General features: G+C 34.1%; 1 protein-coding gene and 1 non-coding gene across 2 annotated transcripts in view; one reads left to right on the forward strand and one right to left on the reverse strand.

The window, feature by feature from the left end:
- The first annotated feature begins 2,994 nt into the window (after window positions 1-2,994).
- Window positions 2,995-3,099, forward strand: LOC124516718 (U6 spliceosomal RNA). The gene has a single exon (XR_006963127.1). It is a non-coding gene; the product is annotated as a U6 spliceosomal RNA (small nuclear RNA).
- A 5,330-nt stretch (window positions 3,100-8,429) lies between these two features.
- NBEAL1 (neurobeachin like 1) overlaps window positions 8,430-20,843 on the reverse strand; it is a 176,839-nt gene continuing 164,425 nt past the window's right edge. The window contains exons 53-55 of the mRNA XM_047083649.1: window positions 19,717-19,865; window positions 17,980-18,115; window positions 8,430-15,530 (exon numbers count right to left, since the gene is read on the reverse strand). Of these exons, the coding sequence (XP_046939605.1) occupies window positions 15,429-15,530; window positions 17,980-18,115; window positions 19,717-19,865 (387 nt within the window). The 3' untranslated portion in view covers window positions 8,430-15,428. The remainder of the gene's footprint in view (window positions 15,531-17,979; window positions 18,116-19,716; window positions 19,866-20,843) is intronic.

Genomic DNA, 20,843 nt, shown 5'->3' on the forward strand with positions numbered 1-20,843 from the left:
AAATGCAAGACTTAATAAGGCATGCTAGAATCACCATTAAAGACTCCAGGACAAAAATTGAGCAGATAGTTACTAGCTGTAAAGCTTGCCAACTAACTAACGCCACCAACCACGGGAAAAACCCTGGCTCCAGAACCCGCGGAACCAGGCCGGGAGCCTATTGGGAAGTAGACTTCACCGAGGTAAAGCCTGGAAAATATGGATATAAATATTTGTTAGTGTTTATAGATACCTTTTCAGGATGGACAGAGGCCTTCCCCACCAAGCATGAGACTGCGCAGGTAGTAGCAAAGAAAATGTTGGAAGAATCATGCCCAGGTACGGATTCCCTATCCTAATAGGATCAGACAACGGACCAGCATTCATTTCAAAGGTAATACAAGGGATAGCGCAGTTTATTGGGGCTGATTGGAAACTACATTGTGCATATAGACCCCAAAGCTCAGGACAGGTAGAAAGAATGAATAGAACTCTAAAAGAGACCTTAACTAAATTGACCATGGAGACTGGCGCTAACTGGGTAGTCTTACTCCCCTACGCTCTGTTCAGGGTGCGGAACTCCCCTTACAAACTGGGATTAACCCCCTTTGAAATCATGTATGGAGTGCCCCCCCCCCATAATTCCCAACCTACAGTCTAATGTGTTAACTGAATTTGATGATCATAAACTTCTTATTTCCCTGAGGGAACTCCAGCACACCCACCAGGAAGTTTGGCCCAGATTGAGAGCCATTTATGAGAACGGGCCCCCTCCTGAGCCGCATCACTACCGACCCGGAGATTGGGTATACGTGCGGAGACACAAGCAAGAGACCCTCCAATCACGGTGGAAGGGACCCTACATTGTGATCCTAACCACACCCACTGCTGTCAAAGTCAACGGGATTGCTACCTGGATCCATTACACCCACGCCCGACCAGCTGATCCCTTTGCAGTTTGAGAAGACTTCGTGCCGGAAGCCAACACCTCCTGGACGGTTGACCAGAGTAAGACCCATCCTTTAAAATTGACTCTGCGTCGAAAACCTGACCCCGAAAACCGGCTGAGACCAAAGGCCTGGGTGTCCCATATCAAGACTGTTGCAGCAGCTCCGGACCCACAATGATCGAAGGAACACTCATTAGCGTGCTCCTGCTCACCTCCTACGGACTGATAAGTATTGCGAGCAACCCCCATATACCCTATACTTTAACTTGGGAGGTTTCTAATTTGGAAACCCAGGAAGTCTATAATACTACCACAGCAGACGATACTCCCCTAAATGCCTGGTGGCCTGATCTATATTTTAACCTAGAGGACGTAGCTGTAACCATGGGGGTACTTCCCCCCAACGGAAGCCGCCAGCGTCCTAATCCGTCATGGACCGGAACCCCAGAAAATGAAAAAAAGCGCATAAGATCTGGTGGGTTTTATGCATGTCCCGGGTTCAGAACAGGAGCAATGAAAAAAACCTGTGGAGGAATCGAATCCCTCTACTGTAAGGCTTGGAGTTGTGTTACTACCAATGATGGAAGCTGGAAATGGGAGGTAAAACCCCATTATATTGACATGAAATTTGCCAGCCCCTGTCCCAAGCAAACCCGTGCCTGTAACCTTATTCGTATCAAATTCCTAGAGGACGGAAAAAAGGAGACAAGATGGATTACGGGACTAAATTGGGGAATTTACCTGTATCGGGGACCGCCTTACTTTGCAACTGTTATTCAGATAAGATTAAAAATAAAACCCAAAGCTTCACCAACACTAATAGGGCCAAACCAGTCAGTATGGCCCACAAGTAAGCCTAATACTACCCCGAGGTCCACAAATAAGGGTGGTTTGAATCCTGGTTCAACGCGTCCCCTTGGTTAACTACCCTGCTCTCCGCTTTACTCGGGCCTCTGGCCATTCTACTTCTCGCTCTCACATTAGGCCCCTGCATCATAAACAAAATTATTTATTTTGTCCAAGACAGGTTCAATGCTATACAATTAATGGTCTTACGAACTCAGTACCAACCTCTCGAGACATTACAAATAGAAAATTGAAGATCCAAGATTGGCTCTTTAGGCACAAGAAAAAGGGGGGAATGAAAAGAACAGCTTTAAATCCAAATGACAGCCCTGCCTTAGTTTAAAGCTAAGTTCTCTTTTCTGCTTATTATGGGTCTTTGATAAAAAATACAATTGCTGAGAAGTCTGTTTTGCTTGCTGTTTGCTACGAGCATTGTGAGGCCTTTCCTGAATGTAACTCCCTATGTAATAGAGTAAGTTGTGAAACTTCCTAAGTGTAGTCTGGTATGTAATAGAATAAGTGATTGTACATGAACTAACCGGCATTTCTCGCTTCTGTAAACCTGCTTGCTTAACACATTCCTCCCCTACCCCCTTCCCCCTTCCCCCTTTTCCTCCTGCCACAAGTAACGGACAAAGCCTTCCCGCCAAAGAACAGACAAAGGACGCCCAATCAGAGAACAACAAATGTCCTTACTTTAAAACCAACTAATCAGGCCCCTCATAATTTGAAACCTCCCCTGTGCTATTTGTCTCTGTCTATAAAAACGCTGTACCAACCCTGATCGAGGCCTCTACTTGTCACTGGCGACGAGTGCGCAGAGGTCCAGGTTCGAACCTGCAGTAAACGACCCTTGCCGCTTGGCTTTGACTTACGACTCTGGTGGTCTCTTGTGGGGGGGTTTCGCGACCTCGGGCATTACATGGGTCAGTTACATCACAAGAAATTGCCTTTTATCCGGAGGAACTCCCATATCCCCTAATTATCTCCAGGCTTATAGAGAGAGTTAAACTCCTCATGGCCCACAAAGAGAAATGCCTAATCAGTTCCTAGAGGAAATAACCTAACAGTGGCATTTCAACAAAAAGAGGCTAGTGGTGGAGCACCCCCAGCAGAATGGAGGAATTTATTACTGACATTTTTATGATTTCCAGCACATGGTGATAATAAAAAGAAGACATTTAGTTGGTTTATTATTGCTTTAAAATTCTCTACACACAGTGCTCACTTCAGCAGCACATATACTAAAATTGGAATGATAGAGAAGATTAGCATGGCCCTTAAGCAAGGATGACATGCAAATTCATGAAGTGTTGCATATTTTAAAAAATAATAAAAATAAAATTCTGTACACACAATGCACCCCCTTTTGTCTGAACCTGGAGCAGAACACTACATCAAACAAACAGTAAGGCCTTGTTAATTTGTGTCAGAGAGAACATAGGTGGATTCTAGGCATGTCTGTTTAAAAAGAATAAAATATAAAGGCTAGGAAGGGCAAGTATATTTATATGGTTTCATTCATTCAGGATTTGAGATTTTAGTGTTACATTGAGCACCTGATATTGGATCTGAATGTGCTTGGTTAACTGAAGCCTGGATTGAATATTGGCCAACAGTCATTCAAGTTGAGATGCCAGATATTTCCTGGCAGGGAGTCAGCAAACTAAGGAATTGGGGCCCCATCTGTTTTTGTAAATAAAGTTTTATGGGAAGACAGCTATGCTCATTTATTTGTGTGTTGTCTATGGCTGCTTTCATGCCACAATGGCAGAACTGAATAATTGTGATAGAGACCACATGGCTCTCAAAGCCTAAAATATTATCTGGTCCTTTAACAGAAAAAGCTTGTGGGTCCCTGCTGTAGGGGAAAGAAATCTACAGATTTAGGGAGATGGGAATGTTGGTATGGATTGTTGACATGTCACAATACTTTAGAACTCACAAAGGAAGTTAACAAACTGTTACATAAGTGATATTCTATCTTTCTGCCCTAAAATTATACCTTCATAATGCCAAATTTAAAATATGTGTAAACTATGGTTTTTATGATTGAAAGTCAATAAACTAACAAAGATAGGTGAACTTAGTTATTGCACATGCCTAGGTATTCTAGAATGGTCTAGTGTGTTTGGATAAAAAATAAAATATAGACACATAATTCAGAAATTATTTGTTTTATAAAGTTAATTTTTCATTTCAGCAGTATCTCTGTTTTTATAATCAAGATTTCACATCTTTTTTTCCTGGCAGTGTTTTCCTGGCAGTAATGCCAAATTAGCTTATCTTGGGTCATAGTATTTCTTGGATAGATTTTTTTAAATATAATCTTTTCAGGGACACCTGGGTGGCTCAGTCGGTTAAGCGTCTGACTTCAGTTCAGGTCATGATCTCAAGGTTCGTGGGTTCAGGCCCACGTCAGGCTCTGTGCCGACAGCTCAGAGCCTGGAACCTGCTTCGGATTCTGTCTCCCTCTTTCTCTGCCCCTCCCCTGCTCATACTCTCTCTCTCTCTCTCAAAAAATAAAAATTAAAAAAAATTTTTTTCAAGTTTATTGAGGCATAATACATATACAGGATAATTTTTAAATTCTTTTCAATTGGAGAAATTTTCTTTGTTCAGACAGTAGGGAATAATTTGGCTCAGGTAGCAAAAAAGAAAAGAATGCATAACTGCTATGTACTATTTTTCACATTCATTAGTGTATCAGGCTGAATAATGACACCCAAATATGTCCACATCCTAATCTCTGGAATTTGTAAATGTTATTTTACATGGTAAAATACACTTTGCAGAGGTGATTAAACTAAAACTCTTGAAATGGAAAGATCAAGTTGGATTATTCATGTGGGCTCAACATAATCACAACAGTCCTAATAGGAAGGACACAAGAAAAGTCAGAAACAGAAACTGAACTGAATCACTGAAACTGATTTCTAACTTCTGACCTCCAGAATTGTAAAAGTGAATTTATGTTGTTTTAAACCACTAAATTTGTGCCAATTTGTTATAGCACCAACAGGAATGTAGTATAATGACCTTTAAATAAAATGACACAACTTAAAGAATATCTATCAGTTAAGTACTATTTTATAGTAATTAGATTCAGGGTATTAGCTATTCACTTCAAAGAAACTTACTTCGCCTCTCTTACTAAAAGGTTACTCCTTGCCAAGGAAGTAATTTCTCTTTTGTGTCAGACTATCTAAGCAACTGATCTCCTTGAATAAGATTTGTCTCTTTATTTTAGTCTGTGTTGCCATAACATTGTATGTATCATATATTCCCTTAATAGTGTATAACTTATTATTAATCTTTTGGTACGTTTTTATGAAGAATTCCATACTTGTTACCTAACACTTTAACATATGTAGCACAATAATCTGGATCCCTACAACCAGTATGTCATTTGGCCTACTTTCATTAAAGTGAAATTAAAATTATGTATTACAACAGTGTATTTCTTTTTAAAAAATTTTTTGGTTTATGATCTTATGAATCACAGCTTACCTAACAAGCATCCTACTACATCTCATCACACATCCTTCAGATGATTGCCTGTGTCTGCTCTGATTAATGATGTGCTGGACTTACAATTTACACTCACAGGGCAGTCAATGATCCCTTATTTTCTTGTTCTGATTTTTTTTAATTTACTTTTTTAGTAATATCTACACCCAAATATGGGGCTCAAACTCATGACCCAAAGACCATGAGTTACAAGCTCTTCCAACTGAGCCAGCCCGGTGCCCTCTAATAGTGTGTTTCTTACCTCTGATCCTTTAATGTTATTTCATTTGATCCCTAAACATCATTAACACTCTATTTTACACATGAAATAACTAAAACCAGATAGGTTTAAGTGTCTTACTCTAAGTCATAGAGGTACTTTATAGGAGAAATGTAAATTGAAGCCAGATCTTTTGTTCCAGACCTGAGCTCTTTCACTGGATCCCATTCTATTAAAGACATATGATAATATCTGAGAATCTTGACCAATATTGATGGGTAGATCAAAATTTCTCATTTCAATATACTTAAAAAAATAGTAGTGACCTTAGTACATTAGGATCTGTTAACAGTATGTAAGACAACTGTGAGAAATCAAAGAATGAGGGTTGTCTTGGGATGCCTGGGTGGCTCAGTTAGTTGAGCATCCGACTTCAGCTCGGGTCATGATCTCAAGGCTTGTGAGTTCGAGCCCCTCATTGGGCTGACTGCTATTGCTGCAAAGCCTGCTTGGGATCCTCTGAGTCCTCTCTCTGTCCCTCCACCACTTGGGCGCACAATCTTTCTCTCAAAAATAAAAAAAAAATGAGGTTGTGTTAGGAAGGAAACCACTAGAAAACACTGCATTATAAATTAGTGAATTTGCACTGTAACTTATATAGGTCACTCTTGTGAACTTGTGTCAATTAGCATTCCCAAGTTTGATTTTCTTTAGGATAGTGATAGCGCCAATTCCCAAACCATCACAAGTTCATCACGGTAACACCATCTGGAGAAAGCCTGTACCTGGATAAATCTCCCCATGTGACTATGGCTCTAATTAATAAGACTGTTAGTTAATATTCTATTCATTTAGTCAGTATGGGAAAACAAAAGTATTTGCATATAACACAACCTCTCAAAATGATTTTGGGTTTTAATGAAAATTTAGATTGTCTTCTCAATACAAGTTCCTGATGATCCACATATTCACTTTCAGATGTAAAATCTGATCGTTTTTAAGCTGCCAATGTCCATTTTCAACCTGTTTGACACTGTTCAAGTTCTCATTAAACACATTCTTATGTGTCTTCCCGTATGTAAATGTCTCTGTGATGTTGCTTGAAGTATTCTGACCAAAGATGCTTAAATAGGATTCTGCAACTATTGTTCTAGGTTAAATAATTAAACCCATCTTTACTTCTCTTTAATCATCATGCCATATGCATAGGAATGACTTGACACACTATTTTCTTCTGAGAATCCATGATTTTTTGAAAATTTATTCTGACAGAGAATGTGCCAACAGGGGAGGGGAAGAGAGAGAGGGAGAGAATCCCAAGCAGGCTCCACACTGTCAGCACAGAGCCCAATGCAGGGCTCAAACCCACAAACTGTCAGATCATGACCTGAGCTGAAGTCAAGAGTCAGACACTTAACTGACTGAGCCACCCAGGCACGCTTGAGAATCCATGATTTGTTAAATGATTTGGGACATAAGTTAAAGTTGAATACTGTAAGAAGGCACTTACTTTCAAAAAGAAGTTTCTATCACTAGATCATGAAAAATGCTAATTCACAAATTTTTTGAGGCCTTCCTCTCACTCTCCAATTTCTGCAAAGTTACAATTGAACCACTTTTGAAGGGACACTTTCTATTGTTGTTGTTGTTGTTTTTAATTTTAAAATGTTTATTCATTTTTGAATGAGAGATAGGGAGACCCAGAATCCGAAGCAGCCTCCAGGCTCAGAGCTGTCAGCAAAGAGCCTGACACAGGGCTTGACCCCATGAACCATGAGATCATGACCTGAGCTGAAGTCAGATGCTTAACCAACTGAGCCAGCTAGGTGCCCCTGACACAACTTTAGAAAATGCACCAAACATACTGTGAGGTAAAGAGTTTTACAAGTATTGAATAGACTGTCAAAATTATTCTAATATGTTTAGTAGTGAAAAAAGTAGTAAAAAATTTTCGTAATAAAAGGTTTCAAAAAATGGTTTAATTTCTCATCAAATGAATGATACATGGTGAGAAAATATAACTCCAGTATAATTGCATAAAATAAATAATTTGTTTGATGCTTGGTATGGCATTATTGACTGATTTCAGAGAAGCAAGGCAGTCTTATTATTTTTAATGTTTATTTATTTTTGAGAGAGAGAGAGCATGAACAGGGGAGGGGACAGAGACAGAGGGAGACACAGAATCTGAAGCAGGCTCCAGGCTCCAAGGTGTCAGCAAATAGCCAGAGGTGGGGCTCGAACCCACGAACTGGGAGATCATGACCTGAGCCGAAGTTGGACTCAATGGACTGAGCGGCCCAGGTGTCCCAAGGCAGCCTTAATTAAGCCTTTAAATAACACGGCTTTGTCCTGTGACTAAAAGTGTAGTATCATGCAAAGATGGTATTAGGCTACAAAAAGGTTAATGTTCATTTCTGTTGTGTCATTACTCTAGATCTAGAAACAAAAGTACTAAAAACCTTAAACTACTAAAAAAGTACTAGAACAGAGCTTAGAATTCTGTTTTATTATGGATTAAATTTTATTAACCCTAACAAACACAGGAGAATTAGGTCAACATTTAGACTGTCAAAAGTTGATGAATAAAAGATTTTAATTATATGAAAGGAAATAAAAGTTTTAAAAAACTCAGCTCAATGTATTACTTAACTACAAATGGAAATCTCTTACGATCATTAACCGAGGGAGGAAAACGTAACTATGTTTCTAGGGAGATTTATAACCAAAGGCTTAATATCTGTTTTATGTATGACAAAAACTGGTCAGTTAACATAATATTTATCTTGTACACATAGGACTACAGAAGAGATTCTCAACGAAAGAAGCAGTGATTACTGCTTAACAAAAACTGTATTCAATCCCTTGCCCAAATGATTTAGCCATGGCTAAGTTCTAATCAGACCATGAAGTGACAATTGCAGATAAACTGAAGAAAGTAACATCATTTTTTTATTTGATTTAAACCCATTTAATACACAAAGCTAATGTATTATGTACAAAATAAATGTAGATTCTTAAAAGCTGTTAGAATACAAATTTCCAAAGGACTAAAAAAAGTGCAAAATTCTCAATTATCTTCAATCATGCTATACAGAAACAAATATTAGCTCATATATACACACTGAAAAATTTAAAACAGCACTCAATGTAACAAAATAAAATATACAACTTATATATTTAATCTTAAAAGGATGAGGCAGGAAAGAATGTATTGCACCAAATTAACAGTAACTTCATTTTAATGAGAAGACTAATCAAAATTTACACATTTTTATTAAATCTAAAATTTTCTCAACTTTAAGACCACTTTTTTTGGCATACAAATATTGAGTCACAGTTTGCAGTCAATAATTAGATATAAATAAGGCTTGATATTCTTTCTCATGGTCAATTCCAGTAATATAAATGAGAAGGACCATTTTATGATAACTACACAACTTTCTGAATTCCTTAAATATTTAAGTAGCAGCACGATTTGCAAGTGTTTTTTTTTATAACAAGTAATTCCGAATTTTCAGCTATCCTCCTTTACGTGCATATATATGCATTCAAGTCACTGTCACCATCTGTGATAACACTGAAATGTTCCTGTTTAATCTGGGTCCCAGAAAAACTGACATAAGAGACAAAAATATATGTTTGATAGTTTTCTGTCTTAATCGATTCATTTCTGTAGCAAAGCATCTGATAGAAAAGGACAGTCTAGCTAGATCTCTGCTTACTTTTTGCTAATTGTTTTACTCCAACTATATAAAAAGCGTACAACTGGGGAAAAGAAAGCCATATTCCTTAAGAGTTTCTGAAGACAACAGAGCAGCCATACAGTTTTGTAACAGTTTTTCTTACATAAAGCTAACTATAAAATAAACAGTATCCGAAGATATTTTTGGTGATAGTATTTCTGAATCACAGAAAACAGTAAAATGCAGAATACGGAAGAAAAAGTCTAAAATGTGAAAGATCTTTGATAGTAAGACCTTTGCTGTAATATGCCATAATTTTGGAAAAAGGTAGACACTATTATAAATATTTAAAAAAGCAATCAAAACCCCAGAGGAAGAAATAGTTATTCTCTTTAATCCCTATATAAGAATTTAAGAGGCTGAATTTTTTCAGTTAAGTGTGACAACTGGTATCTCCTTACCAGAACCATTTTCTGAAGTATTTATTGATTAATATAATTTTAGCATTCTGAAGAGCAAAATGGCGGCCATCACAGATAAGTTCTTTTCCTTCAAAATGCAAGATGTGCATATGTTGAATTTGTAGGTTGAGCCCCCTAAGTCTTAAAACACATTGCTTGGATGGTGTGGGAAATATTTCCAAGGGAAGGAACATAAAAAATAGCATTTTAATATTACCTAGTTAATACACTGGCTATCAGAGAACCTCTGGTTTTAATACATATTAAGTTGAAAGATATTATTGCCAAAATAAAATTTTAAAACGTCCACTTGGAATAAGACTTTTAAAGTTTTTATTTAAAACAATAAAATATAATTTTATTTTTCAACCCTACCTAAATCCTAACTTGTTTTTTGTTCTCAAATTACAATGCTACATTGGAATAAGGAGATAATCATTTTGTATGTTCAAAAATAGTTATAAATTTTAAATAATGTGACAGCCATTATAAGTGAAAACACACACACAAACACACCCCAAACTCCATTAATAGTCAACTTTGAAAACTGAATGGGTAATTCTTTCAATGACATAACTGTGCTGTTGTTAGTGTTATTAGGGTAATATTTACAAAGTAAGTTTCCAAGGAAACATTAAAACTATACCACAGAAAACAAATGTTAGATTAGTAACTTTCTACTTGTTCCTTTGAATTTTCAGTTCTTAAGATTATAGGCATTAAGACAAAAGTAAACGCGTTGATTTCTGTCCTTTTATTTTTTACTACAGCCATTTGCTTCATAGGTCCAAATCCTGTTTAGAAATCACCCACATGTAACAAATATCAGTGAGATAACCTAAGATATGTCTGATGATTTATACAATCTAACCAAAAAATGTGTAATATAGCCACTTTTACACAGGTTCTTATCCTGAAGAAAATCATGTAACTCCTATATCTAGGATGGCCTTATATTTTTAATGTAGAAAATTGCATTGTTTCCAATATATGCCTAAATATCTTAAATGTCAATGCTTTTATTTTCTGAAATACTAGGACTTTTTATATGAAAAAAATTAAAGATTATTTCCATAAAGTCATCAGAAGTACTTAGGGAATATATATACCCAATGCTTTTTAATTAGAAAAATTATATCATTTCCTTTAAGGCTATAAGAGATCCAATTGTATTTTTAAACCTAGCATTTTGTAAATCATGCTTTTTATTGATACTTCAAAATGTTACCAAATTCAAATATGCAAAAGTATTCACTAACAGTCACTAGGAACTAATATAAGCAAACAGCATAATATCTTTTTTGTTGGAACCACTATTAGAATATTCAAATATGACAGGTTTGAAGAAAATTATAAGAATGATGCAACTGAAAAGGAAATTTGGTTGTTGTGGTGGCAAGCAAAATGATGATAGGAAAGCCATTCCAAGCAAATTTTAGACAAAATGTTTCCAAGGACAAAGATTAAACCTAGTTTCATATAAGCCTGTGAATATGCAATGATTCCTAAAAATGGATGGATATAATTTCTATAGCAGAAAATATTTTAAGACAACATATAAATTCTGGGATAATTTTTTTTTTGTACCAAGAGATTCAGAAAGTCCAGAACAGTGCCTAAACTTCTGTGTGTGTGTGTGTGTCTATCTATGTATCTATGTATCTATCTACATGGACAAGTCTGATCTACAATCTCAGTGAAGAAACACTGGCTTAGAAAATGCTGGATTCAAATTAAAGAACTAAAGTTGTGGTCAACATTTTAACAATATTGAAATGATTACTGGTAACACTCTACTGTTGTTGCAACAATGTCATCAGAAAAAGCACCACCAGGACTCTGATACAGAAAAACTCTTCAGAACAATGTTCTGGATGGGATCAAATTTAAAGCAAAGCAAATGCTGGGTACATACGATAAACGAATTAGGCAAAAAAGAATACTGAGAGTGGATATTTGTTGAGAGTGATAAATATTTAAGATTGGCTACTTACTGGGAAAGAACAGAGTCAGTGGATGAAAGGAACAGTAAATTAGGACAAGCTAGGAGTCTGGCTGATAGAGGAAAACAAAGGATTAGATTTAGAAAAGAAAAATAATTTATTTCATTTCTTATATCAAAAGTTACATCCTACAGACAGGTTTAAGAATTAATGGAAGACAAACTTACTGATGTATTTGAAGAGACCAACTTTCACTCACTCGTACACATACCCTATGATAGTACATATTATCTAATATTTATGTTTAATATAGTCCATGTACTTGCATCTTTTCATTGGAAAGGTGATAAAGACAATGCTACTCATTTCGTGAAAGTAAATATATAAAAGGAGTTAACCTCTTTAAATTTAACTAGAAGATTTTCATGAGTGATTTCTTTAGTCACAATATAAAATACACTTCAGGACAAAGGCCATGTGTTGATCATCATTAAATAAAAATCTGGTATTCAAGTTAAAATTTTCTCTGCTTACTCCTATTCAAGTAAAATATAAAAACAAATCTTAGCTTAAGATTTAACTTTCAAATCTGAATTCTAATTAATTATGAGGGTACACTTATTGCTTCAGAAATGTAAAAGTAACTTTCAATACCAGTCTCTTAAGGATAATTGTTGTATGCCTAACAGAAAAAAAGGAAGCCTCACTGATGTTTCTTGCTGATGACACATGAATATCTGGCATTTTTCTCTCTGACAAAAGGCTGTGACCTAAACAAAAACCCACTGTGACCTAATGGAAGTTAATAGATAGACACTTAATAACAGCTGACACAAGCTTCCTAGGCTTAAAAAGATTTTAAACCAACTGGACAAGCTTTATTTTTATATACTTTTCTAATTCCCATGCCCTGATCTATTTTTCCTTCTCTCCTCCAATTTTATCTAAGTAATGACAGAATACTGATTGGAGAGTTGAAAGTTTGCTTTATTTTCTAAATGAACACAGGTATTATATGCTTTAATATTTTAAATCTCACTTTCTAAAAGTAAAATCATTATTTTAGTATAAATCTCTTCCTATCACAGGATGCTGAGATTTTTATTTCCATCATTATTACCAGTGTCAAGAAACAAAAGCAGATGAAAGTTTCTTTAGACAACAAACTTCATAGCAGCCAAGTTGAGATACTGTATTTATCAACTGAAATGTCTACTTGTTATTCCATTTTCATCACACTGTTGTTCACTTCTCCCATTATATAAGCAGAAACCGTTTCTATGGATAACATCTAAATACACCAGAATCCCCAAAGTATATCTTTTCAGTGATTTTATCTGGTCATTTTTTTAATTAATTCAGTGGGCTACACTGTTTAAAAGAGGTTTATATTATTCAACTAATGGTTCTACTGTATTTGTTTAATAGATAAAGTTAACTTCCATTCCTTTAGACTGTTGCTAGTATTATCAGATTTTCCTCAAAATCCTACATTTTTGGTTTTCACTTTTTTGGAAAAAGTAATATAAGGAAGAATTCCATAGCTCTAAACATCTATTGTTAGTCTAGGTAGGATATTTATTTTACTGTGAACAAAGGGTCTTCTATTTGTGATATAAAATGAATACTGCTTGTTTTGTTCTTCAATCTAAAAAGCAGCAAAGTAAAACACCATAAATTTAGGAATTTTTCCCTGGTAATTTTAAAACATCATAAATTTAGGAATTTTTCCCTAATAATTTCAGTTAAACTTCTTTATAACTTTCCAAAATAATTCTAAAACCATTATTAAGTAACCTTAAAATAAAGAAGGCAACACTATATACCACAGTCAATGGATAAGTAAGCAAAAGAAAAATTTCCGAAGTTTTGATTCAGAAAAGTTTTTTTAAAATTAACATTTAAAATACTCCAAATCAATCATGTTGGTTTTGCTGACTTGAAACCTTCTAAAAAATGTAATAGAAAAAATAAAATGAAATAAATAGAAGCAATAAATTCAATAAATCATAATTATCTTTACTGATTTGAGACATTTTCATCACAAATTCCTGAAACCCTTAAAAAGGAAATCTTCACATTTACATGTGCTCTATTTTATACTTGCTGCACCAGTTTGTTTCAGTGTTACTTATCTAAAACATGGTTTTTTGTTTTTGTTTTCACTGAATAAAACAGAGGATTTTAAATAATTGTAAAGAAAATTCTTCTATAAATTATTATTAGTCCTGACTTGAACAGATCATATCTATTCAAAAAGCTTCCCTAAACAGAATCCTTTACTTCTCATAAATTTTTTACTCATTCATAGAATTATAAAGAAAAGGGCAATAGATACTGGGGGCAAAAGAAGAATTGCAGAGGGAAAGGTTCTCAAAGATTCCATGGAGAAGAGAATTGGATGTAAGGAAATCTATGATTTGTGGAATAAAAAGGAATATTATTTTATAAGAAGCTATTATTATCTTTTTCCCCCCTTCTGATCAGAAACCCCTTTATGAAAGCCACACACTCACTCACTCCTGAAAAAAAAAACTGCAGTTAACACACAGAATTTCCACACAATTTCAGGGGATTCATAAATTACCCCAAACCCGTGGTATCTCAGATTAAGGACACTTGTAGTTGTAAAAGCTCTCTGACCTAACTCAAAAGGATGACCTTATAAAAGCACTAGGCTTATCAACCACTTTGAATTCCAAAATAAATTTATCAGCATTTTACTTTAAAATTTCGAACAGTAAAACATAATGTAACACTTAACTATGTATAATAAAATTAATTATAATCTTAAAAGTTATACATAACATGAAATACAAACGTGTCTTTAACAATTACTATGTCTAAGTGACTACTTTAATGATGCATTATCTTTTTAATTCATGTATCAATCACATGGAAGTTCTAGGTAAAAATGTTAATGTATTTGGGTATCATTGCTAACACTTCTAATTATTGGGGAAACACAGTATCTGCTTAGTAAAGAATAAACCAAGAAATTTTGAACTTTGCAGATAATAAACTATGCTACTTAAAGGATCCAACTGTCAAAATCATAATCAGCATTTTTCCTTAATTATACTACTAATGAAATACACCTGCAAAATATATGTCAGCTTCTCTTATTCCTACTCAACCTTTATTATTTAAGCATATAATAATACATTTCAATAAGTTCTCATTAATAATATGCTAGCAGTAGTGGAATGACCCAATGTACCGGTTTCAATAGTCTTATAGTCAACTTATCATGAAAACCTGGAATTTACACTGAGTTTTGAAAATCTAAGTGTGCAACAGATGCCTTTAAAATATTACCTCCAATCAGGAGTTTCATAAATAAACTGATATATTTTTAAATATGGTGGTCAGTAAATAGGAAAATGATTAACTAAAGAATATATTAAAAGCCATGTCTCTCAACTGTCCCATCATCTGTACTATTTTATTAGAAATACCTTAAATTTTGTTGTTTGGAATAATAAGGGAATCATATGGTATTTCTTTATTTTTTAGAAGTTTTTTTTTTTTTAATGGATCTAATGATCTTTAGGAATGAACCACAAATCTAATTCAAATGTATTTTCTCAAATCCACCTTAGTGTAGACCAATAATTAGTCAATACAACTGGATTTAATATTAACCAGAAATTTTTAAAGTGGCTAATAATACAACCTATGTCTTTATACACATTGCATATTCAATTTTGATAATCCCTAAATGATTTTCAGTGATAAAAGCCCTGAAACATTCAGATAGTTGAGAGATGTGGTTAAAGTGACAAAGCAATAAATCAAGTTTCAGTTATCCATGACAGAAGATGGAAATAGTAATCACTTGGAATCTTGAGTATTATATTCAGTTTCTCCAGCTGAAATCTGGCTGAGCCGCTTGCTAGATCCCCACAATTTTCGAGAAAGCTGACCTGAACGCATCTGTTTGAGGTAATCCAGAGAAATGAACAACAGATGTGATTAAGAAAAAAAGAAAGAAAAAAAAAGAAGTGAGACTGATATATAAGACACTGATTTTGTAGGATGCAGAATGTAAGAATGTAAGTTTTGTTAGCAGAATCATTCATATTAACATTTTAATGATTCTTGATTAATAATAATTAAAGAAAGCCTTCTCTATACCAATTGTCTTTCAACTGAGAAAGGTCTAATGCCAATGTGTAAATTTTAAAATTAAATGTCCCAGTTTGTCCAAATTATCAGTCCTTTTCTTTATAAATTAAAGAAATATATTTCACAGTTCATTAAAATAATCTTCTGAATTTTACTTTAGCTAATAAGACACATAATTTTGAGGATTTTCTCCTTTTATATTTAAAGTACTATTGATGCTAATCACAAGGATAATAAGAAAGTACAATAATGTTCTGATGGAAACAAAATAATTTTAGAGTATTTTGATATAAGAATTTCAAAAAATGACATTTAGCAACAAAATGATAAAATATAATTTAGAGAACAAGTATAGCATAAGCTCTCTGAAGGTGAGAATCACATTTGTTCACCATTAAATTTGTACCACCTAGCACGCTTCTCAGCACATAACAATTATTAATTAAATATTAATCCAATCGGTAAATAAATGCCCCTCTAAAAGTGCTTATAATTCTAGGTAAGGCAAAGAAGAATCCATGTGGGACACATTTCTCAAACTAACAATATGACTTGTTGGAATTACTTTCCCAAGTATAATCTATTTTTTATTTGTCTGCCAGCCTTTTTTAATGGTTACCCTTCTCTAGGGTACATTTATTAAAGGGATAAAAAAAAAAACCAAGCCTCATGCAAAGACACTTTAGCATGCTTGTTTTGCATTTTCATTTCCAGAAACATTATTTCCATTAATCTATTATCACTTTACCATATGACTAATAAATATGAATTTCATACTGACAGTGTAATATACAAAACTGATACATGGCTTAAAGTACACATTAATCAAGACTTTGATCTTTTATGATAAATTTAGATCTTTACATAAAGATCTTTTCATAACTAAAGCTTTAATCATACTGTCATATGGAATTATATCTTAATTATGCAAGATTCTAAGTATTTGATTATGTACTAAAGTAGATCCATACTTCAACTGATACATCCAAAGATGTAAAACAGATAAAAAATACTTTTATTCCAAATCTGCACACAATTCAGATTCTATGTGTTGTAGACTACATAAAACTTTCAAGGAGGACAAAAAACTTACTTAATAAACAGTACAAAACACTGATTTAAGCCTACAAAATGAAGTTGCTTAGGCATTTTTGTTCCAATCGATTTTTAAAAGAAAAGTGTGCACATAATGGTCACTTCATATAAAAAAATTCAGTAAAATCAGAAACTGAAAAATTACTTAAGGTGGGGAGATGCAGGCAAATTTAAAGGGCACTTGAGTAATCCACAGAAAGTGAAACACATTCAAAGAGAAAAAATGCCTAAAATGTTTTAAATGTAAGTGAAATACCAAGATACAGACTTGCTGACATTCTTTGGGGGACTGTTACAACTGAAGGTAAATGGTGCAATCACTTTAATTTAATAAGACCTCTCTTTTGTTATAATAATATCCTGAACAGGTATAAGAACTGATGAAAACTTAGCAAAAAGGTTCCTATGATCCGTGGTAGATTTATTAAAAGCAGTGACACTGTGTTATTCACTAATGACTTCTCTTGAAACAACTACTACAGATGCCATATTTTAGATTTCTCAGAAAAGACTGATGGTATCAATAAAAATTGATAATGCTTAATTTGACTCTATATAATACAATTAACTTTCTAACAGAATCACTATATTACTTGGAGTATAGCCACCAAGTTTTCTAAGGAACAGTATCAGATTTATGATATCTGAATGTTCAGTAATTGATAAACCATTAGCAAATAAGTTTACAGTAACTACAGGAAACTCACCGAGAATTAGGATATTATATGGGGATATCTGTAGTTCCAAGTAAAAAAATGATGCTTTTACAAAAGGATAATTGACATACAGTCATACTGGTATTTATTGAAATTAAAGTAAATAGTTTTATTGTTTGAGCCTGTATTTAATTTTTTATAAAGGCTCTTATTTATTAAAAATCCAAGTCGTGTCTTGAATCTAGATTTGGAAAGACAGAAAATAAAAGAACTTTCTTATTCATTTAGAGGACAGAAACTGTCAAATGTATGCCTTCAAATGAAGCATAATATAAACATCACTCTTGAATACTAGCTTTATCGCCTTTTCATTTACTGCCCTTTGAAAAATCAAATTTGGTTAATTTGCTCATCCATAATGGAGACTTCTGATTCAGCTGGAACAAAGGAGAACCAAAGGAATCCCCAATAGTACGGGAAAAGAAGTTCTTGATGCTATGTTTTACCTCAGCTGGCTTGCCAACACCCACTACAATCAATTTGCCATCTTCTAATCCTACAAGAATATGGCTGTATTCTTTGGTTACACAAACACAGTGGATAGGCATCCGCATGGCTAATGGATTCATGCTGAGATTCAAACTAGAAAAGAAAGAAAACACACACACATAATTACATGGATACATAACGTATTCATGGAATTTAATACCTGGAAGATAATTTAATGATCACCTGGTTCTCCATTCTAATTTTACAGATGTATAACTTAGATTCAGAAAGGTTGAATGGCTCACACAAGGGCCTACATTATAGTATTACTTAAAATACTTAATCTATCTTTTCTCATTCTCAAAATCTGTTTTTCTTCTAACTATATATACAACCAAATATATATATTTTTTCTTCTAACCAAAATCTTCTCACTAAAAGATTTTCATCTTGTTGATTAAAAAGCTAAAACAGTGTGCATATGTTGGGGGGTAAGGTCAATAAAATCGGTCTATTTGCCTTGTCTTAGAAGATATATGTATAAATATATAATATAATACATAATATTTAAAACCATAAATATATGGTTATGATATAAAAACATAACTCAACTATGGAAAATATCCATGGCTTTTAGGATTACAGAATGAAGAATCCTCTGAAGTACATACTGTGTTTAGACTAACCTGCTATAAGATCTTATTCATTTTCCTGATTTGAGATTCTCTTAATAACACCCTGAGTAAAACAAAATGTTGGAAAGATATGATTCAAATAGGGATTCAGTGCTCTTCCACAGGAGAAAGAATGACAAAAATGAGAAGGGACATACAAAAACAGGGACGGGTGTTGGTACAGAAATGATTCTGACATGAATGTGGTAGGATAGAGCACAATGGATCAGGAAATGATTTATAAGAAAGGTTTGGGGGGAAAAAAAAGAAAAGAAAAGAAAGGCTTGGGAGGGGCCAAGATAGTCTCAGTAGTGTAAATAAGCCACAATAAATTTTGTAAAAATGGAAGAAAAGAATGTATTTGGGCATAACAAATACAAATACAGGAAATAACAGTGCTTTGTATACATAAACTAGTAAATACGAAGAATACAAAGCTCAAAAACGTATCCACTATTTAAACATCCTTTCCCTTCACTTTAATAACAAGACTCCCCACCCATTTTACACACACATACACACAATGATGAACACATACATTAGCCTTAAAAATACCTTAGTTTGTTTTACCCCAATTAAAAAAAAAATTAAACCCTAACTTTAGTTTGTAAAAATTCAAACTATAATTTAACAAATTTCCAAATCCATAATTGAGGCTTGGCACTATGAAATTTTTTTTCTGTTTTTTAAAAAATTTTACTTGTGGTAAAATATACGTAACATAAAATATCCTACATTTTAAAAATGTACATCTATATTTCACTTACTAATCCAGAAATTCTTTAGCTTTCTCAATTTTTTTCAGAGTTACCAAAAAAAAAGACATGTTCATAATAAATGATAAACCAAAAGATTAGAAATCTTTGATTCCTGATTTCCACTCTAGGCTGAAAGTATTACTACTTTTTCTTTTCCTTTTTTTTTTTTTTAAGATTTTATTTTTAAGTAATCTATACAACCAATGTAGGGCTTGAACACACAACCCCAAGATCAAGAGTCACATGCTCCATCAAGTGAGCCAGCCAGGTGCCCTATTACCACCTTTTCTTAAGTGAGATTTCAACAATTCTTTATATTTACCTGTGGAGATCTCTTATGGACAGGAAACCTTGCAAACTGCCCGTGATAATGTGTTCTCCAGTGATACACAGATCTGATATTTGTTCTGTCAGGACTTGAGACCCTAAATACTTGCCATTTACAGAAAACAGATGTAGTGCACTCTTATCCTATAAAGTTAGATGAAAACAATTTAATGATCTCAAAATTTAATGATTTAATAATTTCAAATTTAATGTTGAAATAAACATACAGTTATGTATAAAGAGAGCGTGTAGACAATATTATTAAAGTGATTTTAAATCAGAAATAATTTCATACTTTAAGAAAATATTTAATAACTAAATAATTGCTAAGTAAACAATATTAAACAAGAACTCTCACCCCTCCAAAAGAATTAAAATCTCATCCAGTCTAAAAAATCCCGCATTCTTAACATAAAACAAAAAGATTCTCTTAACTTTTTTTAAAGCTATAAGGTTTTTTTAAAATTTTTATTTAACGTTTATTTATTTTTGAGAAACAGAGACAGAGAACGAGCAGGGGAGGGGCAGAGAGAGAGGGAGACATAGAATCTGAAGCAGACTCCAGGCTCTCAGCTGTCAGCACAGAGACTGACATGGAGCTCGAACCCATGACCTGTGAGATCATGACCTGAGGTAAAGTCAGTTGCTTAATTGACTGAGCCACCTAGGTGCTCCCCCCTCCCTTTTTTTTTGAGAAAGAGGGAGAGAGAGGGAGCATGTGTGGGGGAGGGGCAGAGAAAGAGGTAGACAGAGAATCTGAAGCAGGCTCCAGGCTCTGAGCTGTCAGCACAGAGCCCGATGCAGGGCTCGAGCTCACGAACCATGAGATCATGACCCGAGCTGAAGTCAGACACTTAAGTGACTGAGCCACCTGGGTGCCCCTGTGGTTTTTTTTTTTTTTAACTTTTTAAGTAATCTCTACACCCAATGTGGGGCTCAAACTCACATCCCTGAGATCAAGGGTCTCATGTTCTATCAACTGAGCCAGCCAGGTGCCCCAAGATTCTCTTAGTTTTTAAATAGCTTTATCATGGAAAGAAAAATAAACATAATTCATGGCTTGTTTTTTCATACCCAGACTGTGCAAAAGGAATTTAATTTGGTTATAATTTCCACTTAAGT

Source organism: Lynx rufus, unplaced genomic scaffold, assembly GCF_022079265.1.
Source record: "Lynx rufus isolate CCGP_SWC_20201006 ecotype Redwood Valley unplaced genomic scaffold, mLynRuf1.p SCAF_2, whole genome shotgun sequence".
NCBI classification, from domain to species: domain Eukaryota; kingdom Metazoa; phylum Chordata; class Mammalia; order Carnivora; family Felidae; genus Lynx; species Lynx rufus.